This window comes from Piliocolobus tephrosceles, chromosome 11 (assembly GCF_002776525.5).
Source record: "Piliocolobus tephrosceles isolate RC106 chromosome 11, ASM277652v3, whole genome shotgun sequence".
In the NCBI taxonomy this organism is placed as follows: domain Eukaryota; kingdom Metazoa; phylum Chordata; class Mammalia; order Primates; family Cercopithecidae; genus Piliocolobus; species Piliocolobus tephrosceles.
This window is the reverse complement of record NC_045444.1, coordinates 36,971,758-36,998,644: the sequence shown is the minus strand read 5'-3', so window position 1 is coordinate 36,998,644 and position 26,887 is coordinate 36,971,758. Positions and strand designations below refer to the sequence as shown.

Here is a 26,887-nt window from a genome sequence, read left to right as displayed (position 1 = left end):
GTATTTATTTACAAGCTCCACAACAAAACAAGAGATTATAAGAAAACTTTCAAGGGACACGGGTCATAGAAACCAACAGGAACACCACAGCTTTCCCAACTTCATGGCCCGGGGGATGTTACCAAAGACACAGAAAGGCCGATCTTGTGCTGACTGTAAAAATTTACAAACTAGTGTTATAATGACTAAGAAATTACAAGAGTTACAATCTGAAGAGCGATTCCTGCTTTGACTTTATTTGCTTTCTATCCACTTTTCCTACATGCCTTGTAAAATACATGCAAAAACTGGTTTTAGAAAACATTCCCTAAAATTAGTGTGTACGGAAACTTCAGGAATACTTCTGCTTTTCTCCGCAAAACCACCCCTTTTTAAAAATCGAAAGTGAAATTAGTTCTAACTTTTTTTTCTGTTAGTGACTCATCATTGGAGACACCAGATTTAGTATTTGAGCAGTGGTTAAGTGCTAAAGAAAAATCGCCGTTAAAGCAGTTTTCTTTTTCACTTTTTCCTTTCGCAGGGACCCGAGCTGTTCCTGCGAGGCCCACCTCCTCAGGACTACCCCCCACCTCTCCCGAGGCGCTTCTGCAGGAGGCAGCGTCAGTTTCGACAGCCCGGCCTTTCCCCTCCCAGTGCCTCCCGGGTTCCGGCGTCCCGGGCGCTGCTGTTTTCCCGGAAGAGCAGGCGCGCTGGACCTCAGCGAGCTGCGCTCGGCGGGCGGACGCCGGTGAGTGGGGAGTCCGTTTGCGGGCTGCCACTCCCGCCGTTGGCAGTCCCGGGCTGGAGAGCCGGGGGTGGAAAGGGAGGCGGGGGACCTCAGCGCCGACGGGAGTGGGACAGCGCCAGGGTTGAGATCCTGCTCCCGGGAGCTGCCCGCAGGCGGGTCACAGAGGCCACGCCGCCTTCGAGGGGGCGCACCTGCTCTTGGGCCCGCTATGCAGTCTCTGGGACGTCAGGGCTTCGAGCCCTGTCACTTGTTTGCTTTACTTCATTCAGGAAATTGAAACAGAAAGTTATTTGTGTTTCCTCGCTGTTTTCTCGGAGTGTCTCTAGAGATAGTTCTTCGGAAAAAGGATTTCTTAAGAAAACGGTTCTTAGCAGGGGCAGTGTTGTGCATTCATGGCTGGCATTTCAGAATAGGCAAGGTTTTTCTTGAAGGAGACATCCTAAGGAGAATACTATGTTTCCAGTCTGTACAACAGGCAGGCGTTCTATTGCCTTTCTTTCTTTTTGCTGCCAGGCATGCATATAGGAAGATTCGATTCTACACGGCCTGGCACCGCAGTGATATGATTATACTTAGGGAAATACGGTGATGGTGATTTCTATTAGTTTTTTTTTTATTCGCTGCCATAACAAATTACATGAATTTAGTGGCTTAAACACATAGGAACGCGCGCGCGCACACATACACACACACACTCTCACACACACAATTTACTATCTTAGGATTCCATAGCAGCCCTGCTGAGGTCTCACTGGGTTAAAATCAAAAGTGTTGGCAGGGTTGCCTTCCTTTCTGGAAGCTCTTGGGGTGAATCCCCTTTCCATCTTCCGGAGGTCGCCTACCTCATTTGGCTCAGTAGCCCTTCCTCCATCTTCAGGGCCAGCAACATTGCACCTCTGAGAGTTCTGGGTTCACATCGCACTCTTGACTCTCTTCTGTCTTCCGCTTTCACTTTTAAGTATCTTCATGATTACAGTGGGCCCCCACAGATAATCCAGGATGCTCTCCATATTTAAAAGCAAGCTGATTAGCAACCTTAATTCGATCTGCAGCCTTAATTCTCATTTGCAATGTAAACAAACGTAATCACAGATTCTTGGGATTAGGATGTGGACATCTTTGAGGGAGCCATTGTTTTGCCTACTACATGATTGCATAAAAGGAATGACCATACATCCCACTCATGCATAGAGCAAAAGTATCCAGACGGTAAAGATGCCAAAAGGGTTCATGGGGTGTTAGATAGTAGACCATTTATGCTGAGAACCTTTATTACAGGCTCTTAGGAAGATTGCCATTGTCACAATAATAAAGATAAAAAGCAATTAAATAACATTGCAGTTTCTGTCTTCTGAAATGTAATAAGAGGACTTCATATGCACGTGATGTCTTGAGTCCAACAAATACTGAAGGTCTCACATAATTATCTAAATTGAGTGTTTTCAGTGTGTAAGCTTATACTGAGAAAGTGCTCTGAGGGTCTGCAGGGAGGAGTAGACATGGTCCCAGCCCTCAACATCTTTACTGATGTGTCATGGAAAATGACACAGGTACACACATAATTAAAGTGCCACAAAAGAGATAAAGGAGGGGGAGTAACATCCTTTAGGGGAATCAGAAAAGGCTTTGGGAACTTGGGGAAAATTTGGAATGGACCTTGAAGAACAGTAAGATTTCATTAGATGGAGATTAAGGTTGGGAGAGGAGGAAGGATGTGACAGTTTGAGGGACAGAGGAAAGAAAAGGAACTATCCACGTGTTCAGTGTGGTTAGGGAACTGGGTTGAGGAGTTGACTAAATAAGACTGGAAAGTGAGTTGGAATTAGAATGCATCAGACCATGGCTGACCATTAGGAAGATTTTGCAGTTGTTGATACAATAGCGATATATATGTATGCTCTGTGTGTGTGTGTGTGTGTGTGTGTGTGTGTGTATGTGTGAGAGATAGAGATGTGGTTTAAATATATATATATGTGTATATATGTGTGTATATGTGTGTGTGTGTATATATATATATCGTCTCAAACCATCTCAAACTTACAGAAAAGTTGCAAGTACAATAAAACAACTTTCCCTTTTCCTAAATTATTTAAGAATAAATTTCCAATCTGGTGACCTATCATCTTTCATTATATACTTGAGTATATATTTCCTACAAAAAAGATGTGCTCCGATGTAACCACAATACAGTCATCAAAATCAGGAATGTGGAGTGCTACCTTACTACAATTTAATAACCAGATCCAATGTGAATTTCACCAGTTGTCCTGATAATGTCTTGGATAGTGTAGGGGTCAAGGGAAAACTTCCTCTTTGCTCTCTGAAGGGCAAAGGCAAATTAAATAGGAGAAATGGCATACACATTCATTAATGTGCACAGGGGAAAAAATCACATAGTGATTATACTGCACAATGGGGTACAGATGGTTATATTCCCTACTTTTTAGGGGAAAGGGAGATGGGGAAGCGTGGATGATTATAGGGGGTTAGTAAATGATTTCTAAGGGAATTCAAGGGACTCGAAGAACACACAATGGCCTTGTACAAAGCCTGTTGGGCTTGCAGAGCAGACAGTGGTTGTAACAAATATCTGTCCAGGTTTGTTGACAGACTTCAGTCTTCTTTCTGTGGTATGAATTCAGAATAAAAACTCAGGGAAGGGACTAGAGGTAATTGTTCTGTTTTCTGTCAGGTTCCACAATTAGGCAGATAAGAAAACATCAGTGCACCTTCATGCTGTGCTTTGGGAGAGACGGGGGAGGAGGGGAGGTCAGAGACACCTTGAGCCATCTTCAGGATGTCAAAGTGCCATACTTCAGGGTATCAGTTTCTGAGCCCCAATGATAGCAAAAGGATCCAGTTGAGGATTGTGCTTTCTATTTAGTTGTGATGTCTCTTTAGTCCCCTTCAGTGTGGACGTTTCTTAGTCTTTCCTTGTCCTTCTGAACTTGAAACTTTTGAAGAGAACAGGGCAGTTGTATTGTAGAACCCCTCAATTTGAGTTTGTCTGATGTTTCTTCATGCTTAGATTCAGATTATGCATCTTTGGCAGGACTATCGTCGAAGTTACATTGTGTTCTCAGTGCACCTTGTAATATGTTACGTTATTTTGATTTATTCCATTATTTACTTTGATTACCTCATTATGTTGATGTCTGCCAGACCTCTCCAGTATAAAGTTACTCTTTTCTTCTTTGAAATTAATAAACATTTTCTGGGGAACTATTTTGAAGGTAACTAAAAATTCCTTTCTTCACCAACATTTCTAATTTATCTGGACTCAGTTTTTTACTTTAATCAACAGATTTAATCATTACTACCATTATCTATTTTAATCTTTAATTTATCCCCAGATTTGGCCACTGACAACCATCTCAAGGTGGATTCTGTGTCCTTCCGACACGTCATCATTCTTTTAGCATTTCCTTGCTTTTTGGCATCATAAGATGTCCCAGGCTCATCTTGCAGTTTTTCCGTCCTGGTTTTGGGATCAACCATTTTTCTAAAGAGTCCTGGTTCCTTTTAGTGGAGAATAGTATTAGAAACCAAAGTCTGGGTGCTGAGTGTGCTCATTGCTCATTGTGGTTGTATCTACTCTCCCAGGCCTTCTCAACAGACAGAACTAGGGTATATACATGTTTGTATATATCCAAAATACACAGATAGGCATTTCTTTTTTTTTTTTTTTTCTGAGACGGAGACTCACTCTGTTGCCCAGGCTGGAGTGCCGTGGCTCAATCTCAGCTCACTGCAACCTCCAGCTCCAGAGTTCAAGCGATTCTCCTGCCTCAGCCTCCCAAGTAGCTAGGATTACAGGCATGCGCCACCATACCCAGGTAATCACACACAGGCATTTCTATCTGTCTGTCTATCTATCTATCTATCTATCTATCTATCTATCTATCTATCTATCTATCTCATCAATCAGAAACCATAGCCGTAGGATTACATTGAAATCTAGTTCCAATCAACAGTATTTATTCTCGTTTTCTCCCTTTTCGTATTTATAATTATCTTCTTAATGGTGAAAAACTTGGCTCCTATTATCCTCCATATATTTACTTACTTGATCAATTATCTGTATGTACCCTTGGCCACTGGAGCTCTTTCAGTTGGCTCCCCATGTCCCTTTCACATACTTCCATCATATTGTATGTGTCTGTGCATGTGTTTTAGTGCTTTTTACTTTTCTAGCTCTACAAGATATTCCAGGCTTATTTTGTATATTTTATGCCCCAGACCCAGAATCAGCCATTGCTCCAATGAGCCCTGGTTTCTTATATTGAAGAATATTATTAGAAACCAAGATCTGGGTGTTACGCGACTCTCCTCTTTTTTTTTTTTTTTTGACACTCCTCTAACTAAACTGAGACATGGCTAAGTATTTGCTAGTCTTCTATTTTATTTTTAAGGAGGAATAGATGTCTTTTATTTCTCTTTCAAGAATATTGAGAATTTAGCCACTTGAAATCTTGGAAAATTATATTGCAGACTGTTTATTCATGTGTATCTAAAAACATAGAATCATGATATCCTTTGTCCCATTTTTGATCCGGGAGTTTTTCATCTCAGTAAATTCATATGTAGGCAAGAGTTCTTAAATTTTTTTGTACCATGGATTCCTTTGCCAGCTTGGCAAATCCTATGGGCCTTTCTCCAAAAAAAAAAAAAAAAAATTTGGTGGGGGCAGGCATGGTGGCTTATCCCAGCATTTTGGGAGTCCAAGGGGGGCGGATTGTTTGAGCCTAGAAGTTCGAGACCAGTCTAGGCAACTTGGCGAAAACCCATCTCTACAAAAAATATAAAAATTAGCTGGGCATGGTGGTGCACACCTGTAGTCCCAACTACTTGGGGGGCTGAGGTGGGAGGATCACTTGAGCTTGGGATGTTGAGGCTGCAGTGAGCCGTGTTCGTGCCCTACTGCACTCCAGCCTGGGCAACAAAGTAAGACCCTATCTAAAAAAAAAAAAAATTAAATGCATAAAATAAAATACTTAGAATTACAAAGGAAATCAATTGTATTAAAATATGGCTGGGATTATAGGCACCTGCCACCACGCCCAGCTAATTCTTTTTTGTATTTTTAGTAGAGATGGGGCTTCACCATGTTAGTCAGGCTGGTCTCAAACTCTTGACCTCGTGATCCACCTGCCTTGGCATCCCAAAGTGCTGGGATTACAGCCTTGAACCACTGCGCCTGGCCAGAAATCAATTGTATTGAAATATGGTTATCAGAATATTTTAAAAGCAAATGTTTGATATAGTGATATATATCAATGTGTTACAATATATTACAAGACCTAGTGTTGAGGTTAGTAACTAATGTAGAAGCAACGTTAGACACAAACTATTTTAGCATATCTGCAAAAATATTCTATGAAACTATCTGTGCTTTCTACTGGTGACTATCACAGGTGCTGTGAATACTACTGTAGTTTGTTACCATATTCGTAATTGAAGAGAATGCTAAGCTTCAATTAGAGGTTATTAGAAATAAACATGTAATTTCTTCCCAATCCATGTTTATGGACCCAGCGGGAGAGTTAGTGAAAGCTCCAGGTAAGAACACCTGTGTAGAGAAAGCATATGTTGGAGGCCTCTTGACTTTGACTTTGTTTATATTTGGGGAGAACAATAGGGAGAATTAAATATTTTAATCAAAACCTTTGAAAAATGTTGGAAAACCAAAATAGTATTCTTTTAAAATGGAGCATGATATTATGATTGGAATATGAACTACAAAGGAACATTAATGTTCATTAGTTTCTGTATACTATTTTGTTGAAAAGCAAAGGATTTTTAGAATCTTTTTATATATTATAGATGTGAAAGTTATTTGAAATAGTGGCCAGGCGTGGTGGCTCACACCTGTAATCCCAACACTTTGGGAGGCTGAGGGGGCGCATCACTTGAAGACAAGAGTTCAAGACCAGCCTGACCAACATGGTGAAACCCCATCTCTACTAAAAATACAAAAATTAGCCGGGCATGGTGGCAGGTAGCTGTAATCCCAGCTACTTAGGAGGCTGAGGCAGGAGAATCTTTTGAACTTGGGAGGCAGAGATTGTAGTGAGCCGAGATCGCGCTATTGCCTTCCAGCCTGAGCAACAGAGTGAGACTCTGTCTCAAAAAAAAAAAAAAAGGAGTTATTGAAATACAGACTTTGTTTGGATATAAGCCATATGAGAATAAAGCCTTTGATGATAGAAAAAAGATATAGCAAAGAAAAGAGATGTTTCTTCCATAAAAGGGTAAAAGTTGTTATTTCTTTGTTCTGAAATTTGTGTATATATGCTATGCTTACAATATTTATTTTTTATAATGTTAGGGAATCATGGAAGCTGATAAAGACAACACACAACAAGTTCTTAAGGAGCATTGGCCACATGAACTTATACAAGATGAACAAAATAAGGTAAAAAGGAAATTACTGGGTATTATTAAAAATTAATTTATATCTATTAGTTTTGCAGTAAGGCATGTTTTGTATGTCTTTGTCCAACATTACCTTGAATTTGGGAGGTTGTTAGGCTTTAAAAAATGTTTTAACTTCCATTATGTTATTTAAGTCTTAGAAGAAGTGTCGTATTTTTATTCTTTCTCATATAAGGCTTACAACACTAGCTGCTTTCTCACTCACACTCTCATTTCTTGGATTTGCATCAACAAGTGAAGAGCATAGTTAGCAATTATCTCATTAGACCCCAAGAGGGAACAGAGACCAGGTAGATTAAACTACTTCCCCAAGGTCATATGTCTGGCTTGTTAAGGCAGCTGTGTACTGTGGGATACTATGAGAATCACAGATAATTAAAAACACCACCGCCACCACCAACAAACTGCCCCAGAATATGTCCGCTATTACAGTGCAATTTAAAAGTCTTATCGTGGTCACAAATAGCTAAGAGAGGAGTTGATGCAGCACTGAAGTAATATTCAGAAGATCTGATCTCAATCTTTGCCTTACTATACAAATTTCTGTGACTTTGGCCTAGTGTAAAAGGTGGTTTCTTGATTTATATAATGGAGTACTACTTGGCAATGTTAGAATAGACAGGCGATGATGTAATATATTCAACAAATGCATTATGCACATAGTCATATTTATTCTGAGACTGTCTAATGTCTTTCTTTGCTCAGGATGAGAGAAATTTATAGTCTTCAGTTCATTCAGAAAAATGAGTTTGGGGCTATTTACTTTCTTTGGTACCGTTTGGTATTTTTAAGGGACTAATTGATGAAATGACAAAGGAAAATACTCAACTGAAGAAGGAGATTGAAAAGCTTGAAACGGAGTTACAAGAGGCTACCAGAGAATTCCAGGTACTCTCTTAATTATTTTATACACTACATTTTTGATGGACACATGGTTTTTGGAAAAAGCATTTAATTATATAAAATTCATTTTTAAAACCTTATCATCCATGGCACCACCATTTGTAATAGTTCAAAATGGAAAACAACCCAATGATTCCTTCATAATAGAATGAGTTAGTGAAGCGGGGTTTAGTCATATGATAGAAGACTACACAGCAGTGAGAACGAACAGATCATAACGACATGCAGCAACACAAATGAGTTTCATAAACACAATGTTAACACAAAAAAGACAGATGAGGGCATACCATATGCTTCCCTTTAAATTAATTAAGCAAAAGCAGGATGTTCAAAGTTAAAACAGTGGTTACTTTTGGAAGCAAGTAAGACCCAGAAGGGAACCCAAGGGAGTTTCTGGAGTGTTGTCATGTTTTGCCTGTCATCTGTGTGCCAATCACATATGTGTTAGCTTTGTAAAATTTCATCTTGCTGTACTTACAATACATGCATTTTTCTATTATTTAGGTACACTTTAGTAAATTTACAAAAGCAAACATTAATAAAATTTACCAAAAAAAGATGGTCATTAGCAAATCACTGTTGGATCAAATTCTGACTTTTCTCACTGAGTTCTTTTATTATTATTCTCATCCAAGGTGCTTTGCTACTTTAAATGAGTTTCACAGTTTAGAAAATTGGACATATATTAATCCTCACTATTTAAATTCTTTCCTAAATTTTCCTGTATTTTAATTATACATAATTTTCACTCATTTTTTTTCTTAACAACTCAGATTGTTAAAAAATTAAAGCATTCAGGCTGGGCGTGGTGGCTCATGCCTGTAATCCCAGCACTTTGGGAGGCTGAGGCGGGTGGATCATGGGGTCAGGAGTTCAAGACCAGCCTGGCCAAGATGGTGAAACCCTGTCTCTACCAAAAATATATAAAAAAAAAAAAATTAGCTGGGCATGGTGGCGGGTGCCTGTATCCCAGCTACTTGGGAGGCTGAGGCAGAGAATTGCTTGAACCTGGGAGACGGAGGTTGCAGTGAGTTGAGATTGCGCCACTGTGCTCCAGCCTGGGCGACAGAGCGAGACTCCGCCTGAAAAAAAAAAAAAAGTTAAAACATTGACACTTTTTGTTTCTGAAGTGGGAGATAGGATATTGAATATCAGGAAGTGAGGTTTTCTATGTTTTTAAGATGGGTGACTTTGCAGAAGACTCTGTTAAGATTCTGGTTACTTCTCAGACTGGAGCTAGAATCATGCAGTCTTACAACCCAGAGAGCCTTTAGAAACCAGCCAGCCTTAGTCGACCCACTTTGCAGAGGACCAAACCCATGATCAGAGAGCTGAAGTGAATTTGCTCTCTCACAGTGTGGTCAGAAATAGAATCAAGCTTTCTCACTCTAATTTCAGAAAGGCCTTGGCTCCTCAGCATACACTGGGTATTTCTGCATTATTGGGTAACAGTCTGCCTTTTCTCAGACATTGTAGATTGTTTTGATGTCAGCCTTACCATAATCAGAAGTTCCACTGGAGTTATGTGTACAGGCAAAGAATAAATGTAAGATTAAATCGAATTACTCACTGAATATTTCTCATCTCTGTGTCATTTTCAGCATGTAAAATAACCATGGGAAGTAGAAATGCAAGCACCTAGCTCATTTGTGCATTTATGTGTGGTTATACAAATCTGTTAATCCCAATAATTCTAAGCGGCTAAGTATAACCACCTACCTTTATCTTTCAGGTTACAATTTTTTTTTTTTGTTTGTTTGTTTTTTTGAGACAGAATTTTGTTCTTGTTGCTCAGGCTGGAGTGCAATGGTGCGATCTCAGTTCACTACAACATCCGCCTCCCTGGTTCAAGCGATTCTCCTGCCTCAGCCTCCTGAATAGCCGGGATTACAGGCGGTTGCCACCACGCCCAGCTAACTTTTGTATTTTTAGTAGAGACGGGTTTTACCATGTTGGCCAGGCTGGTCTCCAACTCCTGACCTCAGGTGATCTGCCTGCTTCGGCCTCCCAAAGTGCTGGGATTACGAGCGTGAGCCACCTGCCCAGCCTCAGCTTACAATTTTTGTTGAAACTGTCCCTTCTCATTTTTTATGAACCTAAGTTGTGGTAATGGTTAAAAAGTTGATGGGCAGGTGTTGGGGAAGGTGGAATTTGTAAATTTGATAAATTTAACATCATCTAATTCTGGGCCAGGTGTGGTGGCTCACGCCTGTAATCCCAGCACTTTGGGAGGCCAAGGCAGGTGGATCATGAGGTGAAGAGATTGAGACCATCCTGGCCAACATGGTGAAACCCTGTCTTTACTGAAAATACAAAATACGAAAATTAGCTGGGTATGGTAGCGCATGCCTGTAGTTCCAGCTACTTGGGAGACTGAGGCAGGAAAATTGCTTGAACCTGGGAGGTGGAGGTTGCAGTGAGCCGAGATCACACCACCGTACTCCAGCCTGGCAACAGAGTGAGACTTTGTCTCTAAATAAATAAATAAATAAAATTATCTAATTCTGGAGTCTTTCTTTTTGGATGAAATTATCTGGATTTGAAATACCATATTATACCCAACACTATATTTCATACTTTGCAGCAAAATTAAACGTGCTATCTAATGATTTCCTTTTGAGATAGTCTGTTATTGACACTTGTTTAAAAATTCCTTATTTACATGAATGATGTAGGCTTTAGAATTGAACACTATACAATATTGACAGTTTAAACACTGATTAGAAAAAAGTGAGAGGATTATGTATTTTTAATTTCATCTGTGAAATGATATTAAAAGATCAGCATTTGATTACTTTACTGAGTGCTTACATGGGAAAAAGCAATTACTAAAGATGTTAAGTAAGACCATACTCAATATTCTATAAGGTTCTAAAATCAGTGGGGAATGAATTATTAGTTGACCAAATTACATTATCATTGGAAGAACTTAAGTTATTTCTTGTCTTGATTTTAATAAAACATTTTCATTTGGATTAGATTAAAGAGGATATTCCTGAAGCAAAGATGAAATTCTTATCAGTTGAAACTCCTGAGAATGACAGCCAGTTGTCAAATATCTCCTGTTCATTTCAAGTGAGCTCGAAAGTTCCTTATGAGCTACAAAAGGGACAAGCACTTATCACCTTTGAAAAAGAAGAAGGTATGACTAATGTTAAAAAATATGACGATGTTATTTGGAAAGCACTTTCATAGACATTTAGCTATTACTTCGCTAATATTACTTTGCTTATATTATTTCTTATCCTCATAGTGACATTCTGAGGCAGGTATGATTATTCCCATTTTACAGACGAGAAAACTGACTCTGAGACAAGTGCCTTGAATATGATCTCTTATTCAGAAAGCCATGACTGTGGGACTTAAATCCAGGTGTTATGATGATGTCCAATACTAGCCTCTTTCTACTCCACATGCTACCTCCAAATAATTATAGTAATATATCAAGGTAGTAGAGCTTGTACAGTTCTCAGAAACATTATCACATTTTATACTCACACAATTCCATAAATGTAGGAGGATAGGATAGTTATTATTGTATACTTTAAATATAGACGTGCCAGAGCCCAGAAAACAGATTCTGAGGATGTTTAAGTGATTTACCTAAGGGCACATAGCTGACGAATGGGAAGAGCCTGGGAGTTAGAGATTTGGGATGAGACCTGATGTTTGCTAAGTCTGCCATGGTGAGGGCCCCTAGTCAGAGCTGGGGGTTCCTGAATGGGGAGGATCTGGCTTTGAGTGCCAGGCTTGTCCCTTCCTAGAAGCATGATTTGGGATGGGTTCTTTATAAACCTCAGCGTTTTATACAGGTGCTTCATGGTAGCTCCTACTTCATGAGGCTGCTTTGAGTATTAAATGAGAAATGTTGATAAAATACTTCGCACAATGTTGGACACTTTATACAAACTTAATGAATGGTAGTTATTATTGCTACATGTTAGGAATTTTTCAGATAAGGAAACAGAAACTTAAAGAAGATAAGTAACTTGCTTAAAGTCTATACAGTTAATTGCAGAGCTGAGAGCCAAACCCTGAGAGTCCATGTACTTTCACTGGGCCAATATTTCTCTCGGTAGGCCACCAGCCCAGGCCTTTGTTCTTTTATTAAGTTATGTGATGAGGGACCAGATGGTGCTCCCAGCCCTTCCAGTGCTCATTTTCTGACAGTCTATAACTCATGTTTCCTGACTACTGGTGCACCACTGTAGCCTGAAAATAAATGTCCAGCAGGTCAGTATCTGCATGTAGAAGACATACATCGCCAGTGTGTTTTCCTTCACCCTGGTGCTACTGCTACAGGTAGAAGAGGAGTCCAGGACTCATATTGGTGACTGTCCCTGGTAAACGGGATATAACTAAAAGATAGATATAAATGAGGATTTGGGAGGCAGGGTTTCTGCACAGCAATTTCCTGGGAATGTTGGAAATGGAATTCTCTAAAGAAGCACCTACATCATTGCTTCTACCCTTGACGAGGCTCTGAGCTCCTGATCTCCTGGGACAGCAATAGGTTTGAAACACAATTAAGTAGGAGTTGGCTCTTGATTGTCAGAGTCACAAAAGTTGAAACATAAGAGGTCCCTCTCAGCTGCATCAGATCACCAGATGTTGGGGGTTTGTGGAGGAGTGGGAGGGAAAGAGGATCATCTGAGTATTACTCATCGATATTTTCTGTTACTGTCTGTTGTCATTAGCAAAAAAACACAAAAACACAAAATAACAAAAAACCATCATCCAAGTTATAGAGTCATATTTTGGTACATTGAGTTGAATTCCCACATGGCCAAGGCCCTGCCTTCTGGCCCTTTTTTTCTCTTCCTCCAGCTGTGATGTGGTGCCATCTGGTCTGGTTGTCATAAACACATATGAGATTTTATAAGACAGAGAGTGAATGTCACTTATTTTCATGATACATTGGAATAGCAGCCCCAAATATCAACAAGTGAAGTGTTATAAACTCATGCCACACAATTAAAAATAAATGCCCACTCACATTTTTAATTGACATAGAGTTGCTTTTTGGAGTGCTAGTGACTTTTAGCATTTTACTAAACTGCTCCCATTTGCATAGGTAAATTAGACTTGACGGCTTTGTGATCAATATAGCAGGACTATCAACTTTTTAAAGAATGATTTCAAGAGTATTTTTGCAAAAGTGAAATTCATCATTAAGTATGACAGAAAAAAAGACTCACTCTTTGATATTCCAGCCTATGTAGTCTTTAACATGTAATCTTTGAGGAGACAGAGAAAATGAATATATATTGCTCTAGTGCTTGTAACATATGAAGGAGTAACAAATGATAAGGTTAAGTAAAATCAAGACTAATTGTACAAATGACACAGCCATGAAAATTTTCCCAGCTTACTGAACATGGGAGAATTTCTGGCTGTGCATTAATGTACTAGAAGAATCCTCTGGTAATGGTTAACAGTGGAAGGAAGGGTATGTGGCTGGGCTGAAGTAATATATGAATTCTGGAAGACTGTTAGGCTTATCTCTTAAGAGATAAGAGAAAAGATTCATCTTATGAGATGAATCTAGAACCTGAGAACTTCTACATTGTGATTTTGCTGATGTACTTTGACATTAATATATTCTACTTTGGAACCAAGAGCAGTGACTCATGCCTGTAATCTCAGTACTTTGGGAGTCTGCTGTGGGAGGATCACGAGTCCAAGAGTTCCAGGGCAGCCTGGGCAACAAAGCGAGACCTTGTCTCTACAAAAAGATTAAAAAATTAGCTAGGCGTGGTGGCATGCACCTGTAATCCTAGCTATTCTGGAAGCTGAGGTGGGAGGATCTCGAGCCCAGGAGTTTGAAGTTACAGTGGGCTATGATCACACCACTGTATTCTAGCCTCAGTGACAGAGTGAGATCCGGTCCCCCTTCCTCCTGACCCCCCAAAATATATATTCTATTTTGGTGGCAAGACCATTATCACTTGGAACCACCCCCTGCCAAATTTTTAAAATTAGACCCTTTAATATTAAAGAAAATTAAAAATATTCAGGATAATTTGTTCTTAAACCAAAAGCATAACAATTCTTAAAATATTGGAAATTAATACTTCCTTCCTGAATTATTTTTCAGTTGCCCAAAATGTGGTAAGCATGAGTAAACATCAGGTGCGGATAAAAGATGTAAATCTGGAGGTTACGGCCAAGCCAGTCCCATTAAACTCAGGAGTCAGATTCCAGGTAACAGGATGATTAAAATTTTTTGGATTTCTGTTCATCATAGGCACTTCTCTTATCCATATTTCTGAACATCAACTCATTTTCCAGGTTTATGTAGAAGTTTCTAAAATGAAAATCAATGTTACTGAAATTCCTGACACACTGCCTGAAGATCAGATGAGAGACAAACTAGAGCTGAGCTTTTGTAAGTCCCGAAATGGAGGCGGAGAGGTGGACCACGTGGACTATGACAGACAGTCCGGGAGTGCGGTCATCACGTTCGTGGAGACTGGAGGTACTCATGGGTGTAGCAGGTTAACAGATGCTCTGCCATTTCAGTCATGTTCTGTTGTTTCTGAAAGTATTCCTATTCTACTTCTTTTATTTGGAATGTATTAGCATGATAATTGGGGATTTAAAAAAACCTTATAAAATAGTAGAGTGTAGGAAATTATTTCCAGGGACAGTGCTAGGAACAATAATATTGCTGCAGATAGGCAGGGTGCGGTGGCTCACCCTGTAATCCCAGCACTTTGGGAGGCCGAGGCAGGCAGATCACTTGAGGTCGGGAATTTGAGACCAGCTTGTCCAACATGGCGAAACCCCATCTCTACTAAAAATACAAAAATGAGCTGGGCATGGCGGCGGGTGCCAGTAATTCCAGCTACTCGGGAGGCTGAGGCAGGGAGAATCGCTTGAACCCGGGAGGTGGAGGTTGCAGTGAGCCAAGATAGCCAGGCATAGTGGTGCATGCCTGTGGTCCCAGCTACTCAGGAGGCTGAAGAAGGAGGATTACTTGAGCCCAGGAGGTCGAGGCTGCAGTGACCTGTGATTGCACCACTGCATTACAGCCTGGGAGACAGAGTGAGGCACTATCTCAAAAAACAAAATTAAAAAAAAAATTGATGGATTAGATTTTTTCATGACAAAGTAATACATGCTTTTTTAAGGAGGGTGAAATAATACAGAACACACATTTAGTAAAAATGAGACATTCCAGCCGGGCCCAGTGGCTCATGCCTGTAATCCCAGCACTTTGGGAGGCCGAGGCAGGCAGATCATGAGGTCAGGAGTTCGAGACCAGCCTGACTAACATGGTGAAACCCCGTCCCTACTAAAAATACAAAAAAATTAGCCGGTGTGGTGGCGCTCGCCTATAATCCCAGCTACTTGGGGGGCTGAGGCAGGAGAATAGCTTGAACCCAGGAGGTGGAGGTTGCAGTGAGCTGAGATTGCATCATTGCACTCCAGCTTGGGTGACAGAGTGAGACTCCGTCTCAAAAAAAAAAAAAAAAAAAAAGAGACATTTCCTCAAACTTCTCTTTCTCCTACTATTTAGTTCGTTATGGTTATTTCGGTGTCTTTCCAGGTCTTTCTTTGGACACATTAAAATAGTATCAATATGCTTTTTTTTTTTTTTTTTTTTTTTTGTGAGACACAGTCTTGCTCTGTCACCCAGGCTAGAGTGCAGTGGTACTATTGGAGCTCACTGCAACGTCCACTTTCCTGGTTCAAGCAATTCTCCCACCTCCGCCTCCTGAGTAGCTGGAATTACAAGTGCATGCCACCATGCCTGACTAATTTTTGTATTTTTGGTAGAAACAGGGTTTCACCATGTTGGTCAGTCTGGTGTCGAACTCCTGACTTCAAGTGATACACCCGCCTTGGCTTCCCAAAGTGCTAAGATTACAAACGTGAACCACTGCTTCCGGCCCAATGTGCATTTTTGACCTGAGCTTTTGGATGATGTTTAGGACATCCTGGTGGGATGTGTTAGGGAGAGCTACAAAAGGAAGGGGTCTTGAGGGCTACCATAATATATTGTCTTGAAAATTAACAGTAACTTGGTGGAAATTTCCATAGTCAAGCATCCAGATTTTAATTTGCCAAATTCCTATATTCATTTAGCCTGTTTGCTGTTAGTTTGTCTGTATCTTGGATTTTAAAAAATCTGACCAGGCTCAGTGGCTCATGCCTGTAATCCCAGCACTTTGGGAGGCTGAGGCGGGTGGATCCCTTGAGGTTAGGAGTTCAAGACCAGTCCGGCCAACATCGCGAGACCCCGTCTCCACTAAAAATACAAAAATCAGCAGATGTGCTGTCCCACCCCTATAGTCCCAACTACTTGGGAGGCTGAGGCAGGAGAATTGCTTGAACCTGAGGGGCGGAGGTTGCAGAGAGCCGAGATTGCATCACTGCACTCCAGCCTGGGTGACAGAGCGAGACTCGGTCTCAAAAAAAACCAAATAAAATAAAATAAAATAAACTAGAATTCAATTTATAACTCTACTGTGAGATAGTACTAGCTATGGAACCTGTGTCCATCTGAGGATGCTCTCCTGGAGGTTACATCTAGCCAGACGGGGAAGAATACTTCTGCAGGTTATAGGTGATCCTATAGGTAACTACTGAAGGATATGAAGGTATTCTGGAGATAAGTATTCCAGATACTTCATAAACTGTGTCTTACTGACTCATCACAATAATCTACAGGGTAGTTACTGTAATTATGCTTATTTTACAGAAAAGGAAACTGAGGCTTTAAGAAGTCAAGCAACATATCCAAGGCCACATAGCTCATAAGTAGCAGAGCTAGGACTGAAGCTGGACTGTTTGACTCAGGACCTGTACTTTTTTTTTTTTTTTTAACTGTGATAAAATATATATAACATGAAATTTACCATTTTAACAGTTTTTAAATGTACAATTCAAAGGTACTAAGTACATTCACAATGTTGTACAGCCATCACCGCTATCCATCTCTAGAACTTTTTAATCACCCCAAACTGAAATTCTGTACCCATTTAACAATAATTCTCCATTACCTTTTCTTCTAGCCCCTGGTAACCACCATTCTACTTTCTGTTGCTATGAATTTGCCTATTCTAGGTACCTCACTCAAGTGGAATAATACAATATTTGTCCTTTTCATGTCTGTCTTATTTTTGTTAGCATACTGTTATCAGGGTCCATCCATGTTGTGGTAGGTATCAGAATTTCATCCTTTTTAAAGGCTGAATAATATTCTCCGTGTGTGTGTGTGTGTGTGTGTGTGTGTGTGTGTGTATTTTATATATCCATTTTGTTTATCTATTCATCTGTTGGTGGACACTTGGGTTACTTCCACCTTTTGCCTATTGTGAAAAATACTGCTCTGAGCATTAATGAGCAAGTATCTGCCCGAGTCCCTGCTTTCAGTTATTTCGGGTATATACCCTGAAGTTGAATTGCTGGATCATATCATGTTCTATTTTAATATTTTGGGGAACTGTCATACTGTTTTCCACAGTGGCTGTACCATTTTACATTTCTACCAGAAATGCCTCAGGGTTGCAATTTCTCCATATCCTCACCAATGAGGGCCTACACTCTTACTCATTGTACCGTATTGCTGATCGACCCAAGGTAGATAAGTGAGAAGAATCATAAAAAAGATGGTTGGATATTCCTAAGAACTGTTTCTGTTAAACGTTACAGTCTTGATACACATCCTTTCATCCCTCTAGGAGACAAAAATACTGCTAAAAAATAGACTATTCTTTGTGTTGTAGAAAACCGATGAATTTTTATTTCCTTTCAGCTTTTCTAGATGACATTCAGTCCCCTCCCTGCTTTGGTTAACATCATTACTTAAGTTTATTGAATATATTGAAAAAAAATATTTTTTTATAGTATTCTAATCATAGTTTTCACTTACAGCTTTTTGAGAAACTGGGAAACATTCCAGTCTTGTTAGATGAGTGGGTTACTTTCTGCAAAAAACTATCGTATTTTTTGTAGCTCAAAGTAGATCTGTCTGAGGACATTGCAACCCTTTGTGCATTGATTGACTGCAGTGAATAATTCAAGATGGAATGAAGCCTTTAAACCTCATTATTGTTTGGTCTTGTAGTTTTCAAAATTCTGTACTGTGAACTCTTCAAAGTGGGCTTTAGAATTTCTTAAAAAGTAATCTTTAACTCAGTATTTACTGTAATAGTGTTCTTTTTGAAGGAAGTTTTAACTTTGGTTAAAAATGTTTATGATATAAAAGAGTTTTGCTTTGCTTTTAGTTGCTGACAAGATTTTGAAAAAGAAAGAATATCCTCTTTATATAAATGAAACCTGCCATAGAGTTACTGTTTCTCCATACACAGAAATACACTTGAGAAAGTATCAGGTAAAGTCATCTCTTTTCTCTCATTTTGAGAACTTACTGCCCAAACCCACCCCACAAAAAATAAAGTTGTTGTGAGTCTGTTACTATATGAATCTTATCAAAGAGGGATAGCCAAATGGTTTCTTTACTTCATTTTTGCTTAGTGCAAAATGAGTTTGTCTTTTGAAGGAATGTTTTAATTCAAAACTGTACTTTAGTATACAATTTTTAAAACTGGAATTACTCAGATAATGGCACAATTTTTATTTTTGTACGTGGAGACATAGCTGCATTTCTCTCATGTGTCTACTGTCAGTGAGCATGAGAAAGAATTCCTGCCTACTTTCTCTGAACTCATTATCTGTACCCCAGACCTGCTGCCTTTTCCTCTTCCTCCTCAGGTATCCAATGGTACCACCATCTACCTAGTCCACCGACTTAAAAGCTAGAACTCACTTAACTCTTCTGTTTGCTTCACCTCCAACATTCATTTGGTCACTAAATCTTGCCAGCTCCGCTTCTGACTACCTCTTTACCTGGTCTTTCTGTTCCCAGAGTATCCCTCCTTTCCTCTGTGTTCCATAATGCCACCAGAGTTCTTTTTCTATAACTGTCCCCAGAGCTTCCCCCCTTTCCTCTGTGTTCCATAATGCCATCAGAGTTCTCTTTCTAAAACTCAGATCTGACTTGGATATTCTCTTGCTTGGAAAATCTTCCTAAGATTTCTTGTCTCTTCTAAGATAAAGTAAAAAATATTAAGCAGATTATGAATGTAAAGTTTTGTAATTCAGAGTTCTCAGAAATCTTTCTATTTATCATTGTTTTTCCTACTTAGATATTTTCAGGAACATCTAAGAGGACAGTGCTTCTGACAGGAATGGAAGGCATTGAAATGGATGAAGAAACTGTGGAGGATTTAATTAACATTCACTTTCAACGGGCAAAGAATGGAGGTGGAGAAGTAGATGTGGTCAAGTGTTCTCTAGGTGAACCTCACATAGCATACTTTGAAGAATAGACTTAACAGAATCCTGAAAACTATAGCTTTTTAACCCAGATTACTGTAAATGTTTGACAAAAATAAATATGCTTTTCCTTAAAAAAATGAAAACTTTAATTTTTATCATTTATTTATTTTTAGATACAAAACTTATTTCTATGTTTCTGAATCTTCCTTGTTTCAAATGGTGCTGCATGTTTTCAACTACAATAAATGCACTGTAAGAAAAGGATTTGTTTATAGATTATGTGTATTGGTGTCATGTCTGCTGAAATCAACCTTAATTGATTCAGATGTCCCCTGCCAGTGCTGGCTTATCCTGTTATGGTCTTGTGGGCCAATTCAGCTGTGGCCCCATGCCTGCTAATATGCAGACTTGACTCTTAACATTTCCAAAACAAAGGCAGTTACATTCAGCAGTTTGTGATTCCTGTAAACTCAACTGAAGATTCGAAGGACTTCAAGAGCAACGATTTCCCACTGTGTGTAGCATTTCACTCCACAACTCTAAAGGTTCTCAGAGCTGAGCGCCGTCTTTTTCTTGAATTCTTTTGTTCATGCAAGTGCCAAGTGTCCCTTGATTCCTTCCAAGCCATCCCCTCTCCAAATAGAGCTCGTAAAGGACTAGCCTTTTCTTTCTTTTGCACTTACAATGGAAACAGTTGGTATAACAGTTTGAAAACCTTGGCATGGAGAGAGAGGTAAATACAAAGTTAGTGACTCATCACTCATCATGCTCGATGCTGGGGAATGCCTGGAGGTAAAAAACACAGTACCTGCCCTCCAAGGGCTTAAGGTTTAGTTGGAAAGAGACCCAGTTTACTAGCATCTCACTGTTTTTAACTTGCAGAAACTTCAATGATAAAATTAAAGATTCCTATTCAGAGAAGGTAAAAGTCTTTTTGGTAAAGAACCTTTAGGCCGGATGCGGTGGCTCACGCCACCAGCACTTTGGGAGGCTGAGGTGGGTGGATCACTTGAGGTCAGGAGTTTGAAACCAGCCTGGCCAACATGGTGAAACCCTGTCTCTACTAAAAATACAAAAATTAGCTGGACATGGTGGTGGGCGCCTGTAATCCCAGCTACTTGGGAGGCTGAGGCAGAATTGCTTGAACCTGGGAGGCGGAGGTTGCAGTGAGCTGAGATGGCGCCATTACACTCCAGCCTGAGTGTTGCAGCGAGACTCTGTCTTGAAAAAAAAAAGAACCTTTGGACAACTTCTATTCTGACATGGTAGGTTTCATGAAGAGCTGGCAGCAGAATTAAATTCATATTAAAACGCAGGCAGAAATGAAAGGCTTTTAGAAAAGTTTCTAAACCTGTTGAATGCTGCCTGGCATCTAAAACAAACAAAAGGAAAAGCTCGAGTTTTGCTTCTGATATTTCATTTTTAGTTTTTAAAGTTATATTATTCTCAGGAGTACTGATTTTCACCTTTCTTTAAGGAATGAGAGATGGTGCCTAAAAACTACAATTTATGATAAATCTTCATGTTTACCATTTAAACAAATCCCTCGTGTCTATTATTCTTTTAAAATAGAATGACTATTTAAAGCTCTCAAAAATAGTAAGAAGAAAACTTTAAAGTACTTTTTTAATTTCCATTGTGCCAGTTTCACAGGTGCAGAAGACATTGTTGGTAGTCTGTGGCAGATTGCCTATCAGGAAGAATTTTATGTTAATATTTATTTAGGACAAAGTTGAAATAGTCACTTTTGTTTTTTGGGGGGTTCACTTCAGGCAGTAAAATTGATAATTCAGTTCTAAATTTTCATATGTGTTTTTTGATAAATATTTCTAGCTTAGAAAATGATACTTTTCCTTTGGATTCCTTTCCCCCTCACCCAAGAGCAGTCTGGCTGGATGTCAGAAAACAAGTATTGGCTCTCCTGCTTATTCCTAGAGTTTTAGAGATTTTACAGAAGGACAGCTGTCTTTGAAAACTTACCAAAAGTACATATTGACTATTTAATATATTGAACATTAAGAAAAGGGCCTTCACATGTATGTCCAAGATGAGCTAACTCTAGACATTGCCAATACGATAAGTCAGATAGATATGTATGTGGAATTACAAGTTCCTCTTGCTGTTTGTTGATTTATCAGGCAGGACGAGCTAGGTAATGCCATCGTAACAAACAACCTGCCAAACCTCATGGGCCTAAACAATTCTTACCCGTGCTGACTATCCAGCACAGGTTGGCAGGGGGACTCTGTTTATCCTCATCACTTAGAGACTCCATTTTGAGATGAGAATCAGGGAGGGTGGAGGAGAGGGAGGAAATATGAAATCTGGAAAGTCTTGTATTAGCAATTAAATGCTATGACCAGAAGTGCTTCTTGTCATTTCTTCTCACATCTCATTGGTCAGAAATAGTCACATGGCCCTATTCAAATAGGAGGGACTTGGGCCGGGCACGGTGGCTCATCCATGTAATCCCAGCACTTTGGGAGGGCAAAATAGGAGGATCACTTGAGGCCAGGAGTTTGAGACCAGCCTGGGCAACACAGTGAGACCCCATCTCTATTTAAAATATAAATATATATATATGCTTATATATCTCTCTTTTAAATCTAAATATATATTTGATGACTAGGAAATTCTGTCTTTTCAAAAGTTAGAGAACCAGATATCTCTGAGCCAGAATAATAACCAGCATATCCTACCTGTCCTACCTGTCTTACCACCAATATTTAGTTCATTCCTCTTCTCACACAAAATACACTCAAAGTCATCTCATCCTTAAGGGAGCAAAACAAAAAACAAAAAGTTCCATCCAATCGTGATAATAAATTCAAAGTGCATGAATCCTAAGTGCTCTACATCAGGTCTGAATGTTACTCCTCTTTATGCAGAGACCCCCACGCATCCAATATAGAGTAGTGGAACTGGAATAAGATAATTGCAATAAACTCTTATACTTGGAAGGGGAAAGAATGGGAGACACACGGCAGTCACTGGGCCAAAGCAATTCTGAAATCCCATTCAGTAGATGTGTACTCCATACTCCAAGGGTGTGGAATTTGGATTAGGTCCTGATTCCACTCTCTAAGAATTCTCCTGCTCATTGTCATTATGGCTCTTGAACATTCTTTTCTTTTCTTTTTTTTTTTTGACATGGATTCTCACTCTGTCACCCAGGCTGGAGTGCAGTGGTATAATCTCAGCTCACTGTAACCTCCGCTTCCCAGTTGAACATTCTTCTTTTTCCATTATTCTTCTTGACCATACCTAGAATGGGCATTTGAAATCTCTTCTTGGAATCTGAAAAGCTTCCCTAGTGCACTTCCTATGATCAATGTTTGTGACCAAAATTATTAAAGTTTTGAACAGTCATGTTCTCTTTAGTCTGAAGTGGTGGTTATTTAGCTGGTAAAATGGAAAACTCAATAGGCATCTTGTCTATTTTATTCTGGCAAGCTTACACATCCACAGTTCTTTTCCAGACTTACTTTTTAGAGTTGTTACTATTCTCTGCTTTCTTAGCCTCATGCTTCTTTCACTCTCCTCATTTAATTACAAATACTTTGGGTCTATCAGGCCACACTTTTGCTTCCATTTCCTTGAGCTATTTTGTCCAATTGAAAGGGTTTACTGTATTCCACAACCTTAATTGGTGTTTTCACTCTGAGAGATCTTAATCTATTTAGAGATTTACACCTTGATTTGATCCCCACCATAAACCGGAGTTCTAATCAGTCTTTGTTATTCAACAGGCTTCTTGGTTTTATCGTTTATTATTTGGGAATGAGAAATGTTTCTTCCAACCCCATAAGCTGGAAGTTCACATTTCTGGATTTTCTCTATTCCCTTTCATTCCTGCTTTCAAACTGGTCAGTTCTTGTCTAAAGTCATTTCTTTCTTGTATTACTTTGTTAAATGCACTCAATGATAACAGACAAATGCTAGTAACTTTCTGCTTCCCATACTTAAAAAAAAAAAAAACTCCCCAAACCACAAGCTAATTAGGTACATTATCTGCTTTCCAAGCTATCACATGACAGTTTTACAAAGTACTTTTATACTACATAATGTGGGTCACCTCTTTCTAATCTCTGATGTCTATTCTCTTATTATCTGCCACTTGGCCTCTAAGCCAAAGCCATGTATTTCAAGTAGTGTTTGGATTGTGTGTTTTTCTCTTGGCCATAGAAGTACTCTACTTCAGAATACCAATTTCTGTATCAATCAGAATAGGCTATGTGATGCTGATGTGAAAATGTTTAAAATTTAAAATTTTAAAATGTTAAATCTTTTTAAATTTCAGAGACTTAAAACAACACACAATTTATTCCTTCCTCAAGCTACATGGCCATTGATGGTTCAACAAAAAGAGCTCTGCTCATAGTAAACACTGAAGGACCCGAGCTCACGGCAGCCACCATCTTTACTATTGCTAGATGTCATGCCAGAGGAAGAAAAGAGCTTTGCAGGGTCTTTAACTGGTAATTAAATTTTTGGCCCAGAAATGATACTTGTCACTTCCACTCACAACTCAGAACTAAGCATATGGACCTACCCAACCATAAAGGACTCTGGATGTTCATTCTTACCATATGGTTGGAAGGCAGAAAGCCAAAACTGTATGGAGAATAGCATTAATGATACCTTCTTGGTATTAAAAAAAAAAAAAAGATGCTCAATCTTGAAAAATACACATAGTATAATGGAGATAATAAGAATCACCAAAAGTACATCTTCAGAGATAATGGTGAATATTTTTGTGTTCTCCTTTCTATTCTTTTTTTTTCTCCCTAACCACATCACATGAGCCACCGCGTCCGGCCCTCCAACTTGATTTTATTAAAGCTTCAAGACAGAAAAGTACAGTGAGGCAAGAGGCCTTATAATTAGGGCTATAAGATGTTAAAATATATTTGGCCGGGCGCGGTGGCTCAAGCCTATAATCCCAGCACTTTGGGAGGCCAAGACGGGCGGATCACGAGGTCAGGAGATCGAGACCATCCTGGCTAACCCGGTGAAACCCCATCTCTACTAAAAAATACAAAAAAACTAGCCAGGCGAGGTGGCGGGCGCCTGTAGTCCCAGCTACTGGGGAGGCTGAGGCAGGAGAATGGCGTGAACCTGGGAGGCGGAGCTTGCAGCGAGCCAAGATCCGGCCACTGCACTTCAGCCTGGGCGACAGAGCGAGACTCCGTCTCAAAAAAAAAAAAAAAAAAAAAAAGATGTTAAAAGATTTTCTTTGATGCAGTTTTAGTTAGTAATATGCTGCTAAAATAATTTGCCACTTTTGGAGTCCTCTTTCTTCAAGGGTGTTGGAACAGTTTGGCACATATATGATTAAAGGTTACTCTAGGTCATGTTCGATGGCACAGACAGATTGACCTGAATTCCCAACTCTAATCCTAGACCTCTCATCATTTTCTGGAAGAGAATGGAGACTTCATTTATGAGTTAGGGAAAGCAAGAAAGACATTCAATGTGAGCAAACATATAAAGATATTTTCAGAAAGGGGCCAGGGCTATTAAGATGGTGTAACGGGGTGATGGAATAATGATTAACAAGGAAGATAGACTGGGTGATGAGAGCTAGTCTTTCTGAAGAGAGGTTATTGTGTTGGAAGCTGAAAGACTGAGGGGGCGTGACTGCCCTCAGCATTCCTTCTGGGTGGCATACTCAGTTTGTCAGTTTGCCAACATTATGCATTTATGAGAACAGTTTGCTGTTTACTCATGCAGCCTCCAGTGGTATACTGGGTTGATCACGACCCTCAATCTTTCGGCCTCCAACATTATTGTAGCTAAGACCCAAGTGACAGCAGGAGCCAGTCAAGTGAAGATCAGGGCGGAGCTATTGAGGCAGGGACACAGTACACAGGTCAGGCAAAACTCCCAGGCTGACAGCTTGTTGTGACTGCAGCAGAGGGTCGCGGCAGTGGTAGGAGATCTGGCCAGAAAAAAAGGATCAAGGTCATTGTGGCTCAGGTGAAAGCAATGAAAACAATGAAGTATTTAAACAGAAGTCGAATCTGATTTACATTTTAAAAAGATCCTTCTGGGTGGGGTAGCAAGAATGGAGTGAGGAGCTAGAGAGGATGGAGACTGGATGAGGATGGTAGGGATGCAGCTGGAAAGAATGACTGATACGGGGTCCCTCTGGAAGGCCTGCTGTTGGGGTATACTAAGAAGGATGAGGAAAAGAGAAATCAAGGACTGGGTCATGAGCTTGAGCTCATGGGTGGACAGTGCTGCCAATTCTTGAGGGGGAATTAAGAAGGGGACAAGAAGAGTTCTACTTGTTAAATTTCAGATGTTTGCTTGACATTCAAGTCGGCACTTAGATACATACATCTGGAGAGAAAATATAAATTGGGGAATTACATACAGATCTACCTCATTCTGTTTTTCTTTTTTTTTCTTCTTGAGACAGTCTTACTCTGTCGTCCAGGCTGGAGTACAGTGGTGTGATCTTGGCTCACTCTGTCTCCTGGGTTTAAGCGATTCTCTAGCCTCAGCCTCCCAAGTAGCTGAGATTACAGGTGTGTGCCACCAGGCCGGCTAATTTTTGTATTTTTAGTACAGACGGGTTTCGCCTTGTTGCTCAAGCTGGTCTGGACCTCATGAGCTCAAAGTGATCCACCCACCTTGGCCTCCCAAAGCTCTGGGAATGCAGGTGGGAGCCACTGCCCCCTTCCTCATTCTGTTTTAAAATCTTTATAGCCTTGTGCCTTACTGATATACCATCAGCCATATAATAAATAGCTCCATTCATTGATAAACTAGGTGGATTCCAGTTTATAAAAAAAATTACTACCTGTATTTCAAGCAATGTACAACTAAAATTTCATTGTACAATATCTTAGTGCCATTTGTGCACTATAACTTCAAGTTCAGTTCTAAAAGAATTGCTGAGACTAAGAATATGTGCATTTTACATTTTTTTGCATTTTACATTTTGATAAAAATCTTTAGAAGTATTTGCATCTATCTATGCTTGCAGCAACTCTGATGCTTTCTTACATTCAGGCTAACACTTTTTAGTTTTGCAGCTCTAGTTGTGGAAAAATGGTATCTTTTTATTTCAATGTACATTTCTTAGGAGTGGGATTGGCTTTCTTCATATCTGCTAGCCATCTACCTTTGTTCTTCATGCATTCATTGATTTGATTTTGAAGTTTGTCCAGAGATTCCCTGTGTCCCCATAGGTGCCATTCAGGGGTCCTATATTAAGGCATGGACAAGGTGGTGAGCTCTCTGTTGGGAGGGACCTGGTGCTTTCATCCTGTATCCTTAGCACCCGGTAGAGGTCCAAGAGGGCTCCTGGTCTGGGCTGGGAAGGTGACCAACACGGGGTTGGGGGTTGAGGTGGGGGTTGGGGAACTGGGGTGGGTTGTGCAGAGGAAAAGGCACAGGGGGGGGGGGGGGGAAGGGGAAGAAGGCCGGACAGATCATAAGGGCATAGGAAAGACATTCAGATTTCACTGAGCGAAGGGCTTTTAAAAACTGATGCTAGAAAAACTTTACTTGCTGTTGTAAAAA

The 26,887-nt window shown here is 39.9% G+C and overlaps 1 protein-coding gene across 2 annotated transcripts; it reads left to right on the top strand.

Annotated features, from left to right (window-relative positions):
- The first annotated feature begins 422 nt into the window (after nt 1–422).
- On the top strand, nt 423–19,630 carry NMI (N-myc and STAT interactor). 2 transcript variants are annotated; one of them, XM_023217450.3, is made up of 8 exons: nt 423–727; nt 7,056–7,142; nt 7,955–8,050; nt 11,045–11,207; nt 14,163–14,269; nt 14,357–14,543; nt 18,301–18,407; nt 19,222–19,630. In XM_023217450.3, exons 2-8 carry the CDS (start codon nt 7,062–7,064, stop codon nt 19,402–19,404), a joined length of 924 nt encoding a protein of 307 aa, XP_023073218.1. In that variant the 5' UTR covers nt 423–727; nt 7,056–7,061; the 3' UTR covers nt 19,405–19,630. The 2 variants fall into 2 exon arrangements, with proteins under 2 accessions (XP_023073218.1, XP_023073219.1); XM_023217451.3 differs by having other exon boundaries at nt 673–727; nt 7,868–8,050; nt 19,222–19,628.
- Nucleotides 19,631–26,887: the final 7,257 nt, after the last annotated feature.

What these genes read in the sequence shown, in the direction of transcription:
- NMI (XM_023217450.3), top strand. Translation starts at nt 7,062, where the DNA reads ATGGAAGCTGATAAAGACAACACACAACAAGTTCTTAAGGAGCATTGG. An exon ending in AGGCTACCAGAGAATTCCAG is followed by an intron (nt 8,051 to 11,044) that starts GTACTCTCTTAA and finishes CATTTGGATTAG; the next exon opens with ATTAAAGAGGATATTCCTGA. An exon ending in ACTCAGGAGTCAGATTCCAG is followed by an intron (nt 14,270 to 14,356) that starts GTAACAGGATGA and finishes CTCATTTTCCAG; the next exon opens with GTTTATGTAGAAGTTTCTAA.